General features: G+C 41.5%; 1 protein-coding gene across 2 annotated transcripts in view; it reads right to left on the reverse strand.

Annotated features, from left to right (window-relative positions):
• The window catches only part of fez1 (fasciculation and elongation protein zeta 1 (zygin I)), a 49,814-nt gene that overhangs the window by 12,722 nt on the left and 13,638 nt on the right, over positions 1–23,454 (reverse strand). The window contains exons 3-5 of one of the 2 annotated variants that reach the window (XM_039764149.1): positions 14,068–14,167; positions 2,254–2,340; positions 13–181 (exon numbers count right to left, since the gene is read on the reverse strand). In XM_039764149.1, the coding sequence (XP_039620083.1) occupies positions 13–181; positions 2,254–2,340; positions 14,068–14,167 (356 nt within the window). The remainder of the gene's footprint in view (positions 1–12; positions 182–2,253; positions 2,341–14,067; positions 14,168–23,454) is intronic. The other variant, XM_039764150.1, reaches the window with a different exon arrangement.

Raw genomic sequence — 23,454 nt, forward strand, 5'->3', positions numbered from 1 at the left:
GGCATCAGGTACCTTCATACGAGCAGTTATTGTTGGAAGCCTGTGACAGGGCACGTATCTCTTCCAGCAGAGAAGGGCCAGACTGATGTGGCGAGTCTAAAGCATCTTCATCATCCCCTTCTTCCTCTGTTTCCTCTGGGTCTGGTGAGTTCTCCATCATCTCTACAATTTCTTCAATAACCTGGTTAGAAGATTAGAGGCATCACATTTTCATTATTTATGCTTTTATCCAAAGTGATTTACAAAAAGGGTCAACATAATCAAGTAAACATCAGTCTGGGGGGCTGTTTAAGAACAAGTGTGACAGGACAAGGTTACAAAATTGACCATCACAAGTGAAGAGCTCAGAACAAAATGCAAGCTAGTTATGCTTCTTTAGTTACAAGAATCTATCAAAGCCATCATCAACACACTGCAGATGTTTGGTTTGAATGTCAATGGGCGCTGTTCATCAGAAGACCTGAGAGAATGAGAAGGACCAAAAGGCCTCACAAATGTCTCCACATACAGAGATGCTAACCCATTAATGTCTCTGTAGGCAAACAGCAAGGATATGAACTTAATACATACTGCTAGACGAGCTAATGTAATAACTCTTTTATGGCAGATGTCGACTTTTGTCAACACAAGGGGTTGAGGGCGGATGTTGACTAAAGTCAACATTCAGGGGCAGAAGGTGAAAAAACCTGCAAATGTTGATAAAACTCACCATTACATTATAGGTAGTCCCTCTGTGCTAGGAGGACTGTTGACTAGGCTCATTGACTTGATGTTGAATCCCTGCACGTGCGTGAGTAGCACAGAGTAAACAACATTTAGACTGGTATTGACTTCGGGCAAGAGAGCAAAGTGAATGCGCAGAGCAAAATACTCCATGAGTATTATTTATTTATTGCGTATTATTGCCGAATTGGACCCTGACTTATTGAAATCTGATTCTGATGCAATAACGAAAGTCAGGTACCAGCATCAGCCGATCGGTCCCCAGCCGATCGTGTAGCTGACGTGCTTATGGCAACATTTGTCTGAGACGACCACACAGGCACTTATCAAACTCCGATTTTGATGCACATGAGTTGAAAATCAAAAACGAAAGACAGCTACCTGCATCGGCTGATCGGTCTCCAGCTGATGGTAGTGTTGGGCACGCTTGTGCAACTGATGAGTCTACAGCAATGTTTGCCCTGGGAGGACTACACAGACATAGATGCGTGGGAGGCAAGCTGGCAGCTGGACTTCAAATGACATGCCATGCTAGTGGACACGACGGACTACCAGCCACTTGACTACTTCAAGCTGTTTTTTTCCAGAAAGTGCCTTTCAGCTTATGATTGATGAGACAAGCAGGTATGTAATAAGCATGTGAATTTATGTACTGTAGAGGCTCATGGAACATAAAGCAGAGTGACATTTGTCGTAAATACTTGTTATGTTGATTTATGTATGAAACCATTGCTTTTTGAGCTTTTTAGAAAACTGAGGTTTTTGGAAAAATATTGAGTCCTGGGACAAAAGGGAAATTAACCCTAAAAGAGTTAAAAAGAGGAGTGACATGCGCTCGCCTAAGCTGGTTGAACTCCAGATGTGCTGCTGCATTTTGAATTATCTACAATGGCTTGGTAGCACAGGCCAATAGAGAGTTTCAGTAGTCCAAGCCTGGACCAGGAATTGTGCTGCAAACTCTGTCAGACATGGCCTGATCCTATACAGAGTGAATCTGCAAGACTGAGAGACGATCAATGAAGGGCGATTGGTCATCATTCACCACATCAAGGCTACATACTGACTTGGTGGGTGTTAGTGGTAATGAGCTGAGCTGAACATAGATGGAATATTAAATTGATGAATGACTTGGAAAACAATGAGATTCGTCTTTGCCAGGTTGAGCTCAAGATGATACTACTTCATCCAGGCTGCAATATCAATGAGGCATGCAGAGATTCTAACTGATACCATGTGGTCCATTGGATGGAAAAGCAGGAAGAACTTCGTACCATCGGAATATGCAATGAGATGAGAACCCATGGGACAGGGTGATAGGGCCTAGTGAGGTGTATATAGAGAAGAGGAGAGGACCCAGCACTAAGCATTGGAGCACCCCTGTGCTTATCAAAGCCAAAATACCCTTTACAGAGGAACCTTCAGGGGCTTTTCTTTGAACATTTCATTCTCTTTGTCCAATAATGTCAGTCTGTAATGTCCATGCAAATAAAACTGACATTTTTCTTCCAGAAAATTCCTCTCCCTTGGTACCTGATCGGCTGTGAGAAGAGGCTCATCATTCATGCAGCAGTTCTTCTCATTTTTCTCATTCTCTTCATCTTCTTCTTTTTCATGGATCTGAAAGAGAGAAATTGGTTGCCTGAAAGAATCCATCCATCCTTCCATTATCCAACCACCTATATGCTAACTACAGGGTCACGGGGGTCCGCTGGAGCCAATCCCAGCCAACACAGGGCGCAAGGCAAGAAACAAACCCCGGACAGGGTGCCAGCCCACCGCAGCCTGAAAGAATCTTTACAAGAAAACAAAGCAAAACAAAGAATTACCTGAAGTTTACCTTGAACAGCTTCTTACACTTTAGACGCCTGTCTCTGTGAATCTGTATGTTATTGCATCATTGCTGGTGGGCTGCTGGGGCACAGTGATTAGTGCTGCTGCTTCAGAGATCCTACTTCCTGGTTTGAATCCCCCCACCTAAAATTGTCTGTGTGAAGTCTGAAGGTTCTACTCGTGTCCTTGTGTGCTCTTTTCTGGGTATTCTAGTTTTGTTCCCACACTCCAAAAATGTACAAGTCAGGTTATTTGGTGAATCGAAAATTGCCACAGTGTGAATGTGGGCACCTGGTGCTGCTAGGATAGGACCCTGAATTTGATTAAGCAGAATTGAGAATATTATACAGTATTTCTGCGATCTTTTCTGGTTTCCACCACAAAAAGAATGCAGAGTTATAGACACAAGAGTAGGATTTGAATCTGTGGCTTGCTATTTGCAGGCTCAACTCTAGGCAATAAGAAAGGCAGGCCTTCAGAGCGGACAATAGAAGGGATATTGTGATATGTGGCATCACATATAGACAGCTCGCTCCAGGGAATGGTACAGCGTTAAGTAAGGCTTTGATCTCGGTGTTCATCTTAAGTATATTCAGAAATTATCCAGACCCCTTCACTTTTTACATGTTTTGTGCTAAAATCATTCTAATTAATTCTTTCCCATCATGAAGCAACTCCTTATTAAAAGTAAAAAAGTAAAATATTATGATGACGCAAGTATTCATATGCTTTCTATGACACTTAAAATCTGATTAGGCTCCATCCCACTCTGTTGATCATCTTTGAGATGTTTGGACACTGCCTGTGGTCAGTTCCATTGACTGAACGTGATTAGGAAAGGCACACACCTGCCTATAGAAGGTCCCATAGATGAAGGAAAAACCAAGCCATGAGTTTGAAGGAATCACCTGAAGAGCTTAGAGACAGGATTATGTAAATGCACAGATTTGGAGAAAATGTCTACAGCATTGGACGCACACGAGAATGTGGGAGAAGAGAACACTGGAATGTTCTAAAGTGGCCTACTACGAGTCCTGATCTGTATCCCATTGAACATCTGTGGAAAGAGCTGAAATTCACAGCTGGGAGAAGACACCAATGAAATCTGAGAAAACTGAAAGAGAGTGGAGCAAACTACGAGACGAGAAGTGTACAAATCTCACTTAGCGCTACAGAAAATACTTGATGGCAGTTATTGCAGGCTGTGCTACAAGTTAATAGATTAAGGGAACCAATATTTTATTCCATGCCATTTTCATGTGATTAATTATTTAAAACAATATTTGGTCATGGGCCGCATGGTCCTCCCTGTATGGAATTTGCATGTTCTCTCTGTGTCAGTGTGGGTTTCTTCCAGGTGCTCCGGTTACTTCCCACTGTCCAAGGACATGCAGGTCAGGTGAACTGGCAATGCCAAATTGGCGCTAGTGTGTGTTTGGTATGTGTGGTCACCCTGCAATGAACTGGATTAAGTGGGTTAGAAAATGATGTGACATATTTGGTCATAAATCAAAATGGAAGCGTCTGTTCTATTAAATGTGATATAAAGAGTTATGGATACCAAATAATTTTGTCACTTTCAGCTTTCAGAGGACACAGAGTTTTATTAAAGTGAAAGGGTACCAATGTTTTCAGCCACGCCTGTATAAAGGTGACTACTTGTTTACACGTTGGGGTGGCACAACAACACAGCACAATAAAGTGCTCCCGACATTTACATCTCTTTCTCCAGGCTGTTGCTTTTACCGCAAAGTCACTTCCCAGCTCCATACTCAGTAGACTTGTGGACAGGAAGTGGCTTTGCACCTTATATCCAGTCATGCAGGAATTACTTCTGAGTCAGGGCTGGACCTATAATTGTAAAAGGGACTTTGAACTACAACAACAATTTATTTCTTTGTAGTCCAAAATCACAAAAAGAGTGCCCTAATGGGCATAAACAGGACCTGTTTTTGACAGCCCCCTAGACATGACTCCCTCAGAAGACAAGAAAAAACACTCAAAAAATTAAAAGAAATGAAAGCAGTCTTGGGAAAGGCAATTCAAAGAGAGACCTCCTTTCCAGATACCTTCAAAGACCTCCATTCCAGTGTATCAAAAAATGGGGTAAATATAATAGACAAAACAGGATAACTCCGGCACCTGACTTTCATTTTTCATCCTGTAGTTCCTCCTCATCACCATGCATCTTGTCCACCGGTCATTTGACCTCCTGTCACCTCACTCACTCTGCTTCACAAGTTTTGCCTCCTCATGAAACATTTCACACAGACTTCTTCACTTCCCCTTTATTCAGTTACATTTAGGAGTTTTGCCTCATAGCCCCCTTTCTTCTAACCAGGGTTAGTCCTCACGCCTGGACAAACTTGTTAAGAAGGCAGGCTCTACTGTAGGAGTAAAGTTGGACAGTTTAACATCTGTGGCAGAGCGACGGGCATTAAGCAAACTCCTGTCAATCATGAAGAATCCACTGCATCCACTGAACAGGATCATCTCCAGGCAGAGGAGTAGCTTCAGTGACAGACTTTTGTCACCGTCCTGCTCCACTGACAGACTGAGGAGATCGTTCCTCCCCCACACTATGCGACTCTTCAATTCCATCCAGGGGAGTAAATGCTAACATTGCTCAAAGTCTGCTTTTTCATTTTTATTACTATTTAATATTGTTTCTTTGTATCAGTATACTGCTGCTGGATTATGTGAATTTCCCCTTGGGATTAATAAAGTATCTATCTATCTATCTATCTATCTATCTATCTATCTATCTATCTATCTATCTATCTATCTATCTATTATATAGTGCCTTTCATCTATCTATCTATCTATCTATCTATCTATCTATCTATCTATCTTAGTCCAATCCATCCCAGCACAACCAGTGCCTCATCATCAATGCAGTCAATAAGTCAAGCTCTCTTTCTCCATCAGCCCCGGGTAATGCACTTCCTCCCAGATGATCATTATCTTCTCTAGAAACGTCTAATTGCTTTGCCTGCAAGTCAGTTTTGTCTCAAGGTCTTTCTTATTTTGCTATTCATGTCTCCACTCAGCGAATCTCTCCTGCCTCAGCTTCACTTTGCAATGTGCATAAATGTGCACTTACATGGATGCCAATTAATTCTGCAGACTTTTACTCTTATCATTTTCTTAAGCAGAAGACTCCTGCACCAAGTAAGTCTCTTCATCTTTCTTAATTCTTTGTTTAATTTTCTAAGATTTATACAAAAAGCAAATCAGGAGGGCGGCACGGTGGCGCAGTGGGTGGAGCTGCTGCCTCGCAGTTAGGAGACCCGGGTTCGCTTCCCGGGTCCTCCCTGCGTGGAGTTTGCATGTTCTCCCCATGTCTGCATGGGTTTCCTCCCACAGTCCAAAGACATGCAGGTTAGGTGAATTGGCGTTTCTAAATTGTCCCAAGTGTGCGTTTGTGTGTGTCCTGCGGTGTGTTGGCACCCTGCCTGGGATTGGTTCCTGCCTTGTGCCCTGTGTTGGCTGGGATTGGCTCCAGCAGACCCCCGTGACCCTGTGTTCAGCAGGTTGGACAATGGATGGCTGGAAATGAGAGTGAATATCAGAAATTGGCACACATTTCTGGGTAGAACAGACAAGGCTGACAAGCAGGAGACACAATGTTTCATCAAGAAGAAGTGAAAGAAGGGCTAACTAAACTAAAAAATGACAAATTACAAAACATTTGCATGGCATATTATTCTGATATTTGTTTATTTACTTCATTAACTCTTTCAGGGCTGATATCGACTTTTGTCAAAAGGAGGAGTTGACGATGGTAATCAACTGTAAACTGTGAGAAAAACCAACCATTACGTTTTAGTTGGACTCTTGTTGCTAGAAGGAAAGTTAGATTCATTGGTTTGACTGAGATTCCCTACACTCGTGTGAGTAGCAAGGCGCACACAATGGCAAAAATGGCACTGACATCTGGCGAGAGATCAAAGCGAATGCATAAAGCAAAATACTTTATGGTTGACATTTTGCCTATTATCTCTGAACTGGACTATGACTTGTCAGACTGAGTTTTTGATTTGGCATGTGAGGGCTGCACTGGACTGAGTGTGCGAGCAAGATTTTAGATTTTGTGGACTGACTTGTAGAATCAGCTGTGACTTTTCATGGGAGTTAAGTATCCATCCATCCATCCATTATTCAACCCGCTATATCCTAACTACACGGTCACAGGGGTCTGCTGGAGCCAATCCTAGCCAGCACAGGGTGCAAGGCAGGAAACAAACCCCGGGCAGGGCGCCCACACACACACCCACACACCAAGCACACACCAGGGACAATGTAGAATCACCAATGCACCTAACCTGCATGTCTTTGGATTGTGGGAGGAAACTGGAGTACCCGGAGGAAAGCCATGCAGACACGGGGAGAACATGCAAACTCCAAGCGATCGAAAATGAATGTGAGAGTCCATCTTCAGCTGATCAGTCCCCAGCTAATCGTGGTATTGACGTTGTTCGCCAGGGAGGACTGCCACTTAACAATGATAAGAGGTAAAAACCAGATTGTAATGCACTGCGACCATGACTGCTGCCTCTGTCCCAGCCATGCAAAGACAGCCTGGCAACAAGACTGCCGCACATTCTTGGCAAACGGGTAGCCACAGCATGCAGCAACAGACGTTTTATGTTGATTTCTGAGTGAAACCATTGTTTTTTGGAAAAAATACACAGCCCTCAAAGAGTTAAAGACACAAATACCTACGTTTTGTGTATTAAATATATTTGTAACAATAAACCATTTTCAAAAGAAATTGTGATAACAGAATGTAATTACATATATGAGAAGAGTACACTACACTATATGCTTAAAATTGTGTGGACACCCCTCCATATGATTAAGTTAACAGGTGCCTAAACTGAAGCACAAAGCCTTGCAATTTCCATGGACAAACATTGGCAGTAGTGTTGGTCATGCTGAAGTGCTCACTGACTGTAAACATGGCACTGCCACAGCATGCCACCTTTTCCACAAGTCAGCATATGAAGCTTCTGTTCTGCTAGATCATCCCCAGTCAGTTGTAAGTGTTTTTATGCAGCCAAGCTCCAAACTTAAAAGGCCTACACAGGCCCACAATGATGGTGTTTAAGTATCTTAAAAGTGGCCTCAGAATGAGAGGGAAATCATAAAACTCTCGTCCAAGGATGCAACCAGATCTAAAATCTCTGTAATCTATTAGGAAATCAGAAAGGAGAAGCACTAAACAGCAAAGACAGGAAAGATTAACAAAATTAGGCAAATGGGATTTGCCTAAAAAGGCAATCCAAAGTCATGTCAAGTCAAGTTGGGGAGCAGGCACTGCCACACCCACTTTACGACAAAACAATTTGGGATCCCGGTTGGCAAAGGCAAACAGGCAGTCCAGTCCCACCCTCTGGAAATGACCATCTACCTGCCGCTGCCAGGTGTTACGTGGGTGACCCCTTGGCCTGGTCCAGCCACTCGGGTCCCCAACAATGAGGGTCTTATGAGCCGGATCACCTGCAGGGAAACGAGCCTCATGGCCGTAGTGCCGTAACTGATGCTCTCCAACAATGCACTCGGGACTCCATGAACAACCGCTCATTCGACACAAAGTCAAACCAGAGGTACCTAAGAATTGTCCGAAGAGACACAGTACCGAAGGAGTCCAGTCTTCGTCTCAGGTCACTGGATAACGTCCATGTCTCATAGCCATATCGCAAGACAGGAAGCACCAGGACTCTAAAGACTTGGACCTTCGTCCTTTTGCAAAGATATCGGAAGCACCACACATCCCTTTCCAGCGACCTTATGACACCCCATGCTCTCCCAATCCATATACTGACTTCATAGCAGTCCAAAATAAATAAATAAATAAAAATGAAGGAAAAGGAAAATCCAAATAATGATCCTAACTGCACACCTCTTAAACAATGTGACTTTCAAGGACCGCGACCCTCAACCAGAAAATATTTGCTGACACCATGACATCCCATTGGTCTCCTAAGATTCCACAAACAGAACACAAGTCATATAAAAAAGGAATTCACATAATATATAAACTCTGCATAAATAACAAGCAACACATATAGACAAAAATCATGAAATGACTTTAATTTAAAAAGGAACAAAAAAAATCATTAAATAAAAGGGCAAATTATATTTAAAAAAAAAATCCATTTTCCTGCCACTTTCCGTCTGACTAATTCAGCCAATTGTCTAGCATCCCATATTGCCAAGGCCATCCAACTTAATGCTTTCTAGGCCTTCTTTGAACTGCCTGCCTACCCCAATGTCGTGCTCTACTTCATCTCCTCTAATCAATCTAGCTAGCCCACTGCTTCTTAGTCCATCTCCTACGACAGGCACATCATCTAGCCTCTGACCAGTGCCATCCACCACTGGTGGCAGATGGGCAAAAATATCATTCATTTTAAACCTATCTGTCTCTCTTTTGAAGGTAGAAACTGTTCAAATAAACAATTGTTTTATACACTGCACTGTGCTTACTCAGTGTGTTGCAATTTGAGGGAAAACTTTATTTGTTAACATAATTATTATTATTAAACATTTTGAGACTCCAGTGTTCCCATTAACATATTTCTGTTCAAACACTGAATTTCATTATTAGCCCTGCCCAGTTAGCGGCTACTCAGACATCTAGCCTTCCCAACTTGCTGCCACTCAAACATCTAGCCCTGCCCTGTCTACTGCCCTTAAAACATTTAGCCTTGCCCAACCTGCTGCCATTGAAACGCCCAGCCTGTGCTCACACCCACACTCTGAAGCACACACCATCTTTCAGTCTTGCCTGGAAAGAGCACTCTGCACTTGGCTACAATATTTTCTTCCAAACTCATGCGACGTGACACACTAGCTCCTCAGTTTTGTTTAGCCTAAAAATGCACCATATATTCATTTCTGTTTTTAAAAATTAGGTATATACAGTCATGTGCCGATTTATGGCTAACCAAGTTGAGGCCATTCATACTTATGGCCAATAGCTATTATAAAACAATAGGGTGTTAATGTTCTAGAAATTGCCAAAACTAGCTGGAACAGGCCACAAAGGCTGTATGCCTTTAGTTTTCATGTACTTGTGATGGCGCTGCCACCCATTGAAGGATACACTAGTCATAGAAGCAGTGGTGGAGCTGCAGAGGTAGAAATCTCTCAGATGACTTCCTTCTTGTACTGATGCTGCAGCTAAAGAATGGCCACAAAGAAGCAATAAATGAAAAAAAAATCATTGCGCTCACCGAGTTTCAATATTCATGGCACTGATTGGCCAAGCCATGCACAATTTTTTTGAAATGGCACTTCCCGCAGCTGGCACAACTTTTTTGTTTCTGATCTGTCCAAATGGTTTGCACTTTTTTTCTTCCATCAAGAAGACAGAAATGCCTCATAAATAGTAATAAATCTGTCATTATTATTATTTGTGAGAGACGGCCGGCAGCTCAATCCGGCTGGGATGTCCCAGGATGGGAAGAATGGAGAAGGTCAGCCTTTCCAGGACACTTCCTCCCCCAGGACGCTAGGTGGAAGCTCCTCTGGACGGTAAATGTACCCCAGATTCCTGCAGGGCATCATTGGTATGTGGTGTCCATTTTCTCAGCCCTGTTGGGTGCCGTGGGTGCTGCCAGGGGGAGATAATAAAGGACCTGGGGACTCCTACTGTTCTTGCAGCCCGGAAGTACTTTGGAGTCATGAGGACGGAAGCCCACAGTACTTCCGGGATGCTTGAGGAGGATGATGTGGCGTTTAACCCGGAAGAAGAGGAGAAACATTTGCGGGTCATGGAATATATGAGGGGAGACCCAAAAATAACCAGAATTTTGTTGTTGTTAGGTTGGTACTTGCAGTACGTGGTTGGGCTGCTAAGGCGATCTAGTTACACTCCTCACAAGTCAGCCTGCCAAGTGCCATCAGTCTGGAAGGTTGTGCTTGTGTTCAGTGAATTTTGTTAAAGTTGTTTTGTGCAAGTGTTGTTTTTTTACGATGGATGATTATCGTGAGCAACGCGCGGCAGTGAAATTTTGTTTTCTTCTTGAAAAAAGTGTTGCCGAAACGGTATGACAACCCTGAACCACCCACCCTACTCACCGGATTTAGCTCCGAGTGATTTCTTTTTGTTCCCTCGGATGAGGCATTTTTGCTGACGTCGAAGTGGTAAAACAAGAAACGACCAGAGCATTAATGGGTATTACTTCAGACGAATTTAAAAAATGTTTTGAACAATGGAACAAATGGTTAGATAAGTGTATTTCCGCCAATGGAGAGTACTTTGAAGGAGACTAATTGTAGTTTGTACAGAAAATTAAATTAAACACGTTTTAAAAATATTTCCGGTTATTTTTGGGTCCCCCCTCGTATAAAGGAATGTTGGAGACCCAGCAAGCTGAGCCGAAGTTGGGAGGTTGGGTGACGAAGCTGTTGGGAGTGGAGGATTGATTTATATTATTGATTATTTTAATTGTGGAGAGTGTGGTGCTTTGTGCACTTTATTGAAGAAAAGTATTCAAATTCTTCTTAGTGCTTTTATACATGTGTCCTGGATGTCTGACTGTTGGGTTTCCTGAGGCAACAGCGCACTTATCGTCCACATATTATTATTATTATTATTACTATTATTATTTTATTTCATGAGTCTCATGTTTTCTGACTCTTGGGGGCCATGTAAGGTTTGTTTTGATCAGTGCTGCTCCATGTGGACTATTCCTATGCATTCAGCCCACACCGCCTCCCCTTGCCTGGACCCAATGTGTGGGCACCAAGACTTGAGGATCAATTTTTGCTACTCTGCACTGACAGCTAAACAAAGCTTACTGGTGACAAACACAATACCCACAGGGCCTCAGTGGCAATGACCTGTACACTTTGAGACCAACATATGATCGATTTGACATAGAGTGTATGACTGTATTTTTGGGTCTCACATTTTGGAGATCTCATGAGGAGTTCCTTTGGGTCTGGAGGCCCCCTGCCTCATTGATGTTGTGAAGGTGTCCCTAGTGCTCCTCATTAACCGCTCGTCTTCCATCTCTGAGCAGTACATCCCGTTGCTGTCATGTATAGTCCTTTGATCAATACACCCATCTGTCTTCTCTGTCAGGTTCTCCCCATTTTTTTTTCTAGTTTTTCATCTATGATCCAGGACACCCAATTCCCTTACAAACTATCAGCTATTATCAGTCCATTTCAAGGTCTTCCAGCTCATGTCCTTTGCGGTTTTTTGCACAAAAGTTAAAGCTTCCTTCTCAGGTTTCAGCAAAGAGCTGACAGATTCTTAAGATTCATGCATCTCTCATTGAGATAATGGAAAAGCATGGCAGGACCCATCATCCCCCACTACAGACAGAAAAGATTCAATAAGCTTAATGCATTATGACGCTGCCAGTGAGCTGAGATGACACTGATTTAGTGCTCTTCGAATGACTGAACCTCTTAGAAAGGTTCTCACTGAGGAATACTTGCAGCCAGCCTTGCAGAGAAAGAACTGCCTGAGTCAGATGTCTGGATGACGTTTGTGACATCCAAACTGATTTGATTAGGCGACTTTAATGAGCTCCCTGTGACAGCAACTCAAAGGCCTGGAAGTCACAAAGGTGAAGTGACTGGGGACACCAATCAGAAGCAAAGCTCAGTGGAAAGAGATTTGTAAACACACTGCATTAACAGATGACGTGGACATCTTCTTGAGTCCACCAGCTAAGCAATATCAAACATTTATATAAAATAATACATAAATACACGGCACCCCATGGTGTGTGTACAAGTCTAAAACTTTTTATGTGCTGTGGAGTTAAAACTAGAAGTAAAGCATCAGTATTACACAATGTGTAACGGGCCTCATTATCATTTAGGACTGACTGACCATCCCAAATAAGCAGTATCAGGAAAAAACGATGACACGAATATGCAGGTATGCAGTGTGTGAGGCCGATGAGAGCACATGAAGCTACCTGGAAGAGGAGGTGCAAGACTGAGATAGTGGCAGCAACATTAGAGAGCAGTCAAGGAAACAGGCAGAAGAACAAATCACATCTCATCTCACTTTGTGAGGATAGAATGGTGGTGAAATAAGCTTTAGGGTTCAATATTCCTGGCTTTCACCCCCAATCAACTTTAAAACCCCTCCTCTAGTGAGGTTTGCCTTTCACAATTGAGAAAACACCGGCAAAATGAACTTTAGGTGCAACTTCATGGAAATGTTAACAAGACAAAATTCCTCTGTTGAGTGCACTCATCACTAGTGCTAAGCAAACTTGGGACCTTTTCCTAAAGAAAATGGTCCAAAGAGGCATGGGAACTTTCTTCTAGGAATTCCTCCATGATGACAGTGCCTTTCACTGAGTTTCATCACCTAACTCTGACAGAGAATATTTGGGAACACCATGCATCTCTCTCTACTTCCTGTGGAGACCATGCAGCTTCTGAAAGGATGGTGGCATAATGCTGGTCTGGATGTGTCACAGAATACTGTTCACAACGTATGATTGTGCCAACCGTGGTGATTTAGCCCACCCTCAAATGTCCCCTCCTCTTTGTGTGACAAAAATACATGACTTGATTCTGAATTTGGAAGAATTGTATCTTTTGCTCACATCGTAAATTGGGGGCATCCAATTTTGTACAAATTGGACAATCACTTATAATTTCAACTACATTTTTTTTTTTCAAAGTGTGCATTTTAGGTTCAATCTACAGTATATTCTTTCAATACTGGAAATGTTCCCCGGGGACAAATAAAGCTATATCTATCTATCTATCTATCTATCTATCTATCTATCTATCTATCTATCTATCTATCTATCTATCTATCTATCTATCTGTTGGAAGAAAATAAATGAAATGTATTGTCAAAGCAGCAGTATTTCCAAAATATAGTGAGAAATGTTAGCATCTGCAATTAACAATATTAAAATATTGTCATGTTATTTTCTGACCTGCTTAATCCAGACCAGGGTCAACTGGGGGCTGGAGTCTATACCAGCTAGAATAGGGCGCAAGTTAGGAACAAACCCTGCGCAGGGCACCAGTCCATCAGAGGGAAAACACACACACACATCTATACACCAAACACACACCAGGGCCGATTTAATATCGCCAGTTCATGTTTTTGGACAGTGGGAGGATGCCAGAGAACCAGGAGAAAACCCACACCGACATGGAGAGACATGCAAACTCCATGCAGAGAGGGCCCAGGATGCAAACCCCAACCTCCTTACTGCGAGGCAGCAGTACTACCACATTGTCACAGTGCCACCCACATGCCAGACTGTGTTGAACACCTTTTGAACCATCCACTAAGTGAGACAATATGAGAATAAGGATCCAAATCAGAAAGGAAGATAATCAAATCAAGTGATGAGGAAACCTCCTTGGAAGAGGAGCTCAGCCAAACCTCACAAAAAGAGGCACTTCAGGGTAGAGACTGCTTATGAAGAAACTCAATCATCTCTCACCCATATCATAGCCATACAGAAAGTGAGCAGAAGGAAAGGAAAAATGGTGGAGAACAAGTACTACCTCCTGATCAGACAGGTTTCCATTGAGGCCTTCGTCATTTGTGTCATCCCAGCTCGAGCCAGTCGAAGGCATGTAGTTGTCAGTTAGAGCATCCCAAACTCTAAAGGGAAAAAGCAGAGAATGGAGGTTAGAGGTAGACATCCATCCATTTTCTTAATTCTGCCCAAGACAGCAGAACGCTGGCGCTTATCTTGGCCATAACAGGTTCAAGGCGAAAATCAACTGATATGTGGTCAAAAATTTTAGAACTCACAAAATGTTCATGAATAGTGAAAAAGCACTATAGGTAAAGATGTACTGCCTAGATGGCACACTATGGCTGACAATTGTGTTCAGATGAAAGCATTATATAATATTACAGTTAGTTGAATATGCTCCAACATAGCAAATCATTTTTAAGATTTGAGATCTTGTGAAAAGAAAAAAGTATTTTCCATGATCTTACACCCAATATCAAAGAGATGCAAGTCCATCAGAATGGCCCACTCCCACATGGAAAATTGGTAATTGGCAAAGAACTTAAGATAACAGTGTTTGAGATGAAGAAGGAAAACAAAAATGTCCAGAAGAAATGCTATACAGACATGAGGACAACCTGCTCCCGCAAACATCACTTCATGTAATGTAATGCAGCAGAAATGACAAAGTTAATATACGGCAAGTCGTGGAAAGTCTGCCCTATGCATCTAGGAAATAACCAGCCTGCCAGTTTTATGGGTCTTTGGATATTTCAGATTCAGCAACAGAGCACAAGTGCACAAGAGCAACTCCTCTAAAAGTGGGACTACTGTTGAAATAAAGGGCTAATAGTTTTAATAAAGGAGAAACCATCCACCTTAATAAAAGGATAAGTATCTGTGTGTCTGTGTTTCTGTCCGGTTCCTATGTCTCGTCCAGTTCTGAAGATTGTCCAACTCTTTTTGAATTCTTTTTGCTGCCATCCCTCCAATTTTAGCATTGCCTGTGAATTTCACAAATTTATTACCTACACCAGTGCGGCACTGCCACATAAATTAATTTTTGCTCTGTACTTGTACTATTACTATTGTACTATTGTATTGTATTGAGGGATACTTGTGTTCTGTTCTGTGTATTGTACTGTATTTACCTCTTTTTTTTTTTTGATACCCACTGTACGCCAACCTGCCTGGAAAGGGGTCTATCTTTGAATTGCTTTTCCCAAGATTTCTTCCATTTTTTCCCTTCAAGGGTTTTTTTTGGGAGTTTTTCCTTCTCTTCTTAGAGAGTCAAGACTGGGGGGCAGTCAAAACGCAGGGCCTGTTAAAGCCCATTGTGGCACTCCTTGCGTGATTTTGGGCTTTACAAAAATAAATTGTATTGTATTGTATTGTATTTTCTGTTTTTTTCTGTGGTGTTATTACCAATGCGAACCCTTGTCTCTGTCTGAGCACCTATAGAAAACAGTGTGAGGCCGTATCCCGCTAGCACAGGCGTATTGGGTATACATCAATAGGGAGGGTGCCATGGAAATACATACAGATGTACTATTAAAAAAGAGCTTGAAAAGGCAGGAAAAGAAGAGGAAAAACAGAGCTTGAGCTTTACGGTGAAGGTGACAGATGTGCGCTAGTCAAATCCAGGAAAGATATTGTCTCAGTGGAGGGTCAAAGTCCTACACAGTCTGGAGGTGGCCACCTTGAAGAGATCCCGGACTACTGAATGAAATAGATGGGACAGTTAAGATGATCAAGACTGAGTGAGCAAATAATAATCTTTTATTCTGGGAAAACACACCTGAAGACTGAAACGTTGTGGGATAATTTATTTTATGAAGAGGCAAAACTGTGTGGACATTGTGGGGTATTTTGGGTTCATGATTTTTGGTGTTATTTGCATACAGTATGGGTTGAGAAAGGGGTGTGCGCTTATGGAATCTGAGCATTGTTGTTGAGTTTGTGTGATTTGTATATAGTTGATTTATTAAATTGATTTTCTGCACCATTTCTCTGGGTCATTTTTTTGTATGCAGTAGATTAATTTTACTGTTTGATCTAATATGTCGGTGCCACAGGAAGGGGTCTGAAGCCAGTTTGGGGCTGACCTGCAATCTGATTCTAACACATCGCTAAAAACAAGGCGAATCATAGCGGTTATGACAGCAATACCAGAATCAATATCATTAATATAAATCAAAAAAAGTAACAGGACTCTGAGGGACTCCACCGATGACCTTGCTCCATGTGGAACATTCTCCTCTTATTTCTATCTTTGGTTAACAAACTTAAGATCCAGCTTTGCAGGCTGATGATTTGGGATGTAAAATGGTTTTTGTTCTCAGCAGCTCCAATGCTACCAAGATGTGCTGCAACTCCATTTGACTATTTGTCCCAGGATGGTTGCTGCCTCATAGCCGGTGCTGTCTAAATGGGTTCCATCCCCATGTGTGTGTTTGACATAATGGACAAATTCAACTGAGTAACTGAAGAAATAACACAATAAGATTAGCGAAAAGAGAAAGAGTAACTTACAGAGATGTCCATCTATCACCATACTCAGCATTTTATGTTTTGGGTTACAAGGATGGATAGGGAGAAGTCAAGCAAAATGACACCTTTTATTGGCTAACTAAAATTAGCTTTAGATTAGATAGATTAGATAAATTAGCTTTAGATAGATCAGATTACAATATGCAAGCTTTCAAAGCAACTCAGGACCCTTCTTCAGGCAAGATGTAATCTTACATCTGATGATTACATCTTGCCTGATGAAGGGCCTGAGTTGCCTCGAAAGCTTTCATATTGTAAATTTTTTATATAATAAACAATAAAAGGGGTCATTTTGCTTGACTTTCAACTACATTCACAATGGCTAACACGGTACAACACCCTAGTACTAAGGATGGATAGGCAAACCATTGCAACCAGTAGGAAGCGTCACTAATGGATTTTTTAAATCCATCAAGCACTAAAAACAATAAAAAACAGACCAAAAACCAAACAAACAATAAGCATTTTCTCTCTTTCTGCCTCCGCTGTCTCCCAACTCTGATTCCCCAAGTTAAGGCAGTGAGCTTCTTTAAAGTGGACCTGGAAGAGCTCCTGGTGACCCAGCATGACTTGTGAGGAGTACTTCTGGGTTGTTTGAGAACCAGGGTAGTCCTCTGCTGACAATGCCCTCTTGTGGCACCCAGGGACCATGACAGGGCTGCACTTTCAGACTCCAGTTCACATGAACCCATGCGAGTGTCCAAGCTGAGACACCTCCAGCAGACCACTTCCACCTAACATACAGTGGTGCTTGAAAGTTTGTGAACCCTTTAGAATTTTCTATATTTCTGCATAAATATGACCTAAAACATCATCAGATTTTCACTCAAGTCCTAAAAGTAGATAAAGAGAAACCAGTTAAACAAATGAGACAAAAATATTATACTTGGTCATTTATTTATTAAGGAAAATGATCAAATATTACATATTTGTGAGTGGCAAAAGTATGTGAACCTTTGCTTTCAGTATCTGGTGTGACCCCCTTTGCAGCAATAACTGCAACTAAACGTTTCTGGTAACTTTTGATCATTCCTGCACATCGGCTTGGAGGAGTTTTAGCCCAATCCTCCGTACAGAACAGCTTCAACTCTGGGATGTTGGTGGGTTTCCTCACATTAACTGCTCACTTCAGGTCCTTCCACAACATTTCGATTGGATTAAGGTCAGGACTTTGACTTGGCCATTCCAAAACATTAACTTTATTCTTCTTTAACCATTCTTTGGTAGAACGACTTGTGTGCTTAGGGTTGTTGTCTTGCTGCATGACCCACCTTCTCTTGAGATTCAGTTCATGGACAGATGTCCTGACATTTTCCTTTAGAATTCTCTGATATAATTCAGAATTCATTGTTCCATCAATGAAGGCAAGCCGTCCTGGCCCAGATGCAGCAAAACAGGCCCAAACCATGATACTACCACCACCATGTTTCACAGATGGGATAAGGTTCTTATGCTGGAATGCAGTGTTTTCCTTTCTCCAAACATAACGCTTTTCATTTAAACCAAAAGTTCTATTTTGGTCTCATCCGTCCACAAAACATTCTTCCAATAGCCTTCTGGTTTGTCCACGTGATCTTTAGCAAACTGCAGATGAGCAGCAATGTTTTTTGGAGAGCAGTGGCTTTCTCCTTGCAACCCTGCCATGCACACCATTGTTGTTCAGTGTTCTCCTGATGGTGGACTCATGAACATGAACATTAGCCAATGTGAGAGAGGCCTTCAGTTGCTTAGAAGTTACCCTGGGTCCTTTGTGACCTCGCCGACTATTACATGCCTTGCTCTTGGAGTGATCTTTGTTGGTCGACCACTCCTGGGGAGGGTAACAATGGTCTTGAATTTCCTCCATTTGTACACAATCTGTCTGACTGTGGATTGGTGGAGTCCAAACTCTTTAGAGATGGTTTTGTAACCTTTTCCAGCCTGATGAGCATCAACAACTCTTTTGTGAGGTCCTCAGAAATCTCCTTTGTTCGTTCCATGATACACTTCCACAAACATGTGTTGTGAAGAGCAGACTTTGATAGATCCTGTTCTTTAAATAACACAGGGTGCCCACTCACACCTGATTGGCATCGCATTGATTGAAAACACCTGACTGGAATTTCACCTTCAAACTAACTGATCATCCTAGAGGTTCACATACTTTTGCCACTCACAAATATGTAATATTCGATCATTTTCCTCAATAAATAAATGACCAAGTATAATATTTTTGTCTCATTTGTTTAACTGGTTTCTCTTTATCTACTTTTAGGACTTGAGTGAAAATCTGATGATGTTTTAGGTCATATTTATGCAGAAATATAGAAAATTCTAAAGGGTTCACAAGCTTTCAAGCACCACTGTATGGGTGATGGAGCTGCTTCTGGCCCCCATCGTCTGCTTGCCCATCTCCTGGCACCTTCCATTTTATGCTGAAGTCATGCTATCTGTTGTCCATGGCACTCACATAATTTAACAACACTCATACATCAGAAACCCACCTTGAACAAAATACAAGCCCATCAAAGGGTAAAGTTAAACAGTCACATCTGCACTCCCTGTAGTATATTAAAAAAAATCACAGCTTGACACAGAATTTTGGGAGGAACCATGTAAATAATCGCTTCCTCCTACTTCTGGGGCTCAATTGTCTTTCTCTAGTTCTGAAAAGTCAATAAAATTGGATTTATTTTCTCAATTAAAATAACACTTTGGACTAGCACTTTTTTTATGGAACTGAATTTATAAAATGATACTTAACTCCGGGCGGCATGGTGGTGCAGTGGGTAGAGCTGCTGCCTTGCAGTTAGGGGACCTGGGCTTGCTTCTCGGGTCCTGCCTGCGTGGAGTTTGCATATTCTCCCCGTGTCTGCGTGAGGGGTTTCTCCGGGTGCTCCAGTTTCCTCCCACAGTCCAAAAATATGCAGTTTGGTGAATTGGCGATTGTAAATTGTCCCTAGTGTGTGCTTGGTGTGGGTGTGTGTGTGTGTGCCCTGCGGTGGGCTGGCGCTCTGCCCAGGGTTTGTTTCCTGCCTTGCACCCTATGTTGGCTGGGATTGACTCCAGCAGACCGCCGTGACCCTGTAGTTAGGATATAGTGGGTTGGATAATGGATGGATGGATGAATACTTAACTCCCATGAAAAGTCACAGCTGATTCTACAAGACAGTCCACAAAATCTAAAATCTTGCTCGCACACTCAGTCCAGTGCAGCCCTCACGTGCCCACAGATTATTCCTAAGCGTTAGGCTGCAACGTGAAGTGGCACAGCGAGGAAGAGACAATAGAGAAGCTGTGCTTTGTGCCCTGCACGCCAGCTCTGGCACGACCCAGCACCTTAGAACAAACAAGCACCCTTTCAACACAAATTGTGAATGAACCCTTTTGTTTGCTCCAGCCCAGCTCCACTGTGCTCTGCCAGTGGGACTCGGTTCACTGGAGGACAGCTGGAATCTTCTTAATTAGCATCAGCAGACATTTTACCTCACATTACCTATGGTCCATTAAGTTGATGTTACATTACATGACTTCTAGTCAGGAGTTAAACTGCAGTTGCTGATCTCGTCGCCTAAGTACTGTATGTTGCATTATATGACTAGTCGTCAAATTAGACGACCGAGGAACGACTTTCCAGCACAGCTTCACATTTCCAAAGTATTGCAAGCTCAGCTCTTTCTTTGACAGTATAACAATGTGCCTGATGTGTTGTGGAATTTAAATTTTATTTTATTTTTTGCTCACACAAAGAAAAATGAACTTAATCTTAAATGGACCTTTTCTTCCTGAACTGTATCACATTAAAACAAATATTTTGCTCAGATGGACAGGATAAATGTAATACTTAAGGAGGCAGGAGATCAGGATTTTCCTGAATTGTACCAGTATCAATCACAGTAAACGGAGCAGAAATCTGGGAAATGCCTCAAACGATATTGATTACTTGATAACCTGAGAACGGATGGGCACCTGGGACAACAAATTGCCACATTTTTTTACAGCTTGGGAAAGGAAGACATGCCGGAAGAATCCCACATGGAATTGTAAAATAAATTTGCCTGGTAAGAGGGACATCAAGAGAAGAAGACAGAGTGCTGTCAGGAGAAGGGCACCAGCAACGTCAGAAGAGGGCAAGAGATATGCAACCATTTTCATCTGATCATCAAGTAAAGCATGTCATGAATATCAATTGCTAAATCAACGCCACCCCATCTTTGACATCTTTTCGTTAACTTTTTCTAAACACTACATATATCCAGACTTCACTATCTGTCTTATTTTCTATTATTTCTTGTTCTGTTTAGTATTATTATTATTTAATAAATATCAATTGGCTTTTAACTTGCTGTACTTTGTGCTTATATCTAGAGTGATTGAAATAATAAATTGAAAATTAAGACACCTGTATGGAGGAAGCCACAGTACTTGCCTATAGGGTTATCAAGGCCAAGACGTCACTCCTCAAAAGAAATGACAACTGCAGAGCATATTGTTTGGTTGGTAAGATGCATAACCAAAAGAGTTGAGCTTTTAATTGTGTCACGATGACACCCATATGTTTGTCAGTGCCAGTGATAAGTAAGTTCTTAAGTAGAGACTCCCATAGAATATTGAGAAATATATTATGGCTCAATTGTCTAATTAAGGATATTTATTTAAGTAAACAGGACTCCTGTAGAATATTGCGAGACGTATTCTCCATTGTCTATTTAAGGATGTCTATGCGTGAATGTCAGGGTGTTCTAAGTAGAGTACTGTGGGGTGACTGACAGTTAAGCTTTCACCCAGGACTTGGTTTGAAGGATCCATATGTGTTTGTGTGTCTGTATGTGTGATAATCTTAAGGTGCGAGAGCAGACCAACTTAGTAACAGAGTTGGCAAGTCCTATAAAACCCACGATAATACACGGGTACAGCTGTTAGGTCAGTTACCTTTCTTTCCTTTTTCTATTCTGTGGCGATACAGTAAAACACACAAAACACGCTCTTCTGTTTGTCAGGTCCTGAAGCCCTGTATTCCATATTCCTTGTGGCTGCATTGTAATTGATCAACGGTTGTCAGCAATTACACACACAAAAGCCAACCCAACGACTTAAGAGGAGAACGGTTGACAGGCCGGATTGACCCACTGGGTATGTATGCCACACTACATGGTAGCTCCATAACTGCATGCAACAAACTTTACGAAAATGAAATCTGCGACTGGAAATGTCATGAAATGTCACATGGCCAGTTACAGGCAAGTTCAGGGAGGTCTAAAGTGAGGGCAGGGAGGCTGGAAACCTCCCATGGAGCAGAAGGCTAAAAGCTTGCTTGATCTTGATTTTTAGTATGAGTACAGACCATGGAAGGGGACCTCATAATCCTTCTGGCTTTTTGGATTTCAAGCAAGAAGTGTCAGATTTATTACAGAGTGACTTGGACAGCATACAGGCTTGGGCAGATTTGTGGCAGATCAAATTTGATGTCACTAAATGTAAAGAATTACATGTGGGAAGTAAATATAGTACATTTGAAAACACAATGGAAAGTCTGAAAATTGAAAGTCCACCTTATGAGAATGATGTGGGAGTCGCAGTGGACTGGACAATTGCCAGACCGTGTTCAGAAGCCATTAAGAAGGCTAACAGAATGTCAGGTTATATAGCACCTTGATGTGTGGAGTACAAGTCACAGGAGGTGACACTCAACCTTTATAACACACTGGTGAGGCCTCATCTGGAGGACTGGGGCAGTTTTGGTCTTCAGGGTACAAAAAGGACATAGCAGCACTAGAAAAAGTCCAGAGAAGAGCGACTGGGCTAATTGAGGGGCTACAGGGGATACGTTATGAGGTAAGATTTAAAGAGCCGAACCTTTTCAGTTTAAACAAAAGGGGATCAAGAGGAGGCATAATTGAACTGTTTAAAATAATGAAGGGAATTAGTCCAGCAGATCAAGACTGTTCCTTTAAAAGGAGATCAGCAAGAACACAGGGACACAGTTGAAAACCTGTGAAAGGTAAATTTCTTACATAAACATTAGGAAGTTTTATCTTCTCACACAGAACCACAGACACATAGAATAAGTGACCAAGTAGTGCGGTAGACAGTAAGACGTTAGGGACCTTCAACACTCAGCTTGATGGTATTTTAGAAGAACTAAGTGGATAGGACTGGCAAGCTTTGTTGGGCTCAATGGCCTCTTCTCATCCAGATTGTTCTAATGTTCTACGGCAAGAAGTAGTAAGTTCATTCATTTTAATCAATGTTTAATATATTAGAATGTGAATACAGATTATAGCTCGTGAGTTGAGATGAATTGGTCAGTTTTTTTAAATCTTTTTTTAAAAAGGGATTATGCAAAAAGGCTATTAGAATACACATTTAAGTAATATATAGTGGAGGCTAAATAGAGACTTGCCTCTATTTAAATGTCTATATAATGAATGATTTATATTTAAAAACAATGTAATCAAAAATTGTTTTACCAAGTTGTTATGTAGCCCTTGAATAAATTTGATGACATACTAAATGTGTTGCGAGAATACAGTCATTCATTTTAATAAAGGGTTAGTAATTTATAAGGGGATTACACAACATAGAACATGTTGCACAGATAAATGTGCTCATTTAATAAATATGTATTATCTTTAAATGTAATTACATACAAAAGATTTCCAGAATACATCTGCCTACTTAATTAATGGTTGGCTGAATCTTAATATGGGGTTATAAAGAGGTTTGCTAGTATTTGAATGTCTGTATAGTAAATGCTTAGTATTTTATAAAGTAGCTATATAAATCTATCTTCTACATTGTTTTTAGATATTTAATAGATAGATAGATAGATAGATAGATAGATAGATAGATAGATAGATAGATAGATAGATAGATAGATAGATAGATAGATAGATAGATA

The sequence above is a fragment of the Polypterus senegalus genome, chromosome 9 (assembly GCF_016835505.1).
Source record: "Polypterus senegalus isolate Bchr_013 chromosome 9, ASM1683550v1, whole genome shotgun sequence".
Taxonomy (NCBI): Eukaryota; Metazoa; Chordata; class Cladistia; order Polypteriformes; family Polypteridae; genus Polypterus; species Polypterus senegalus.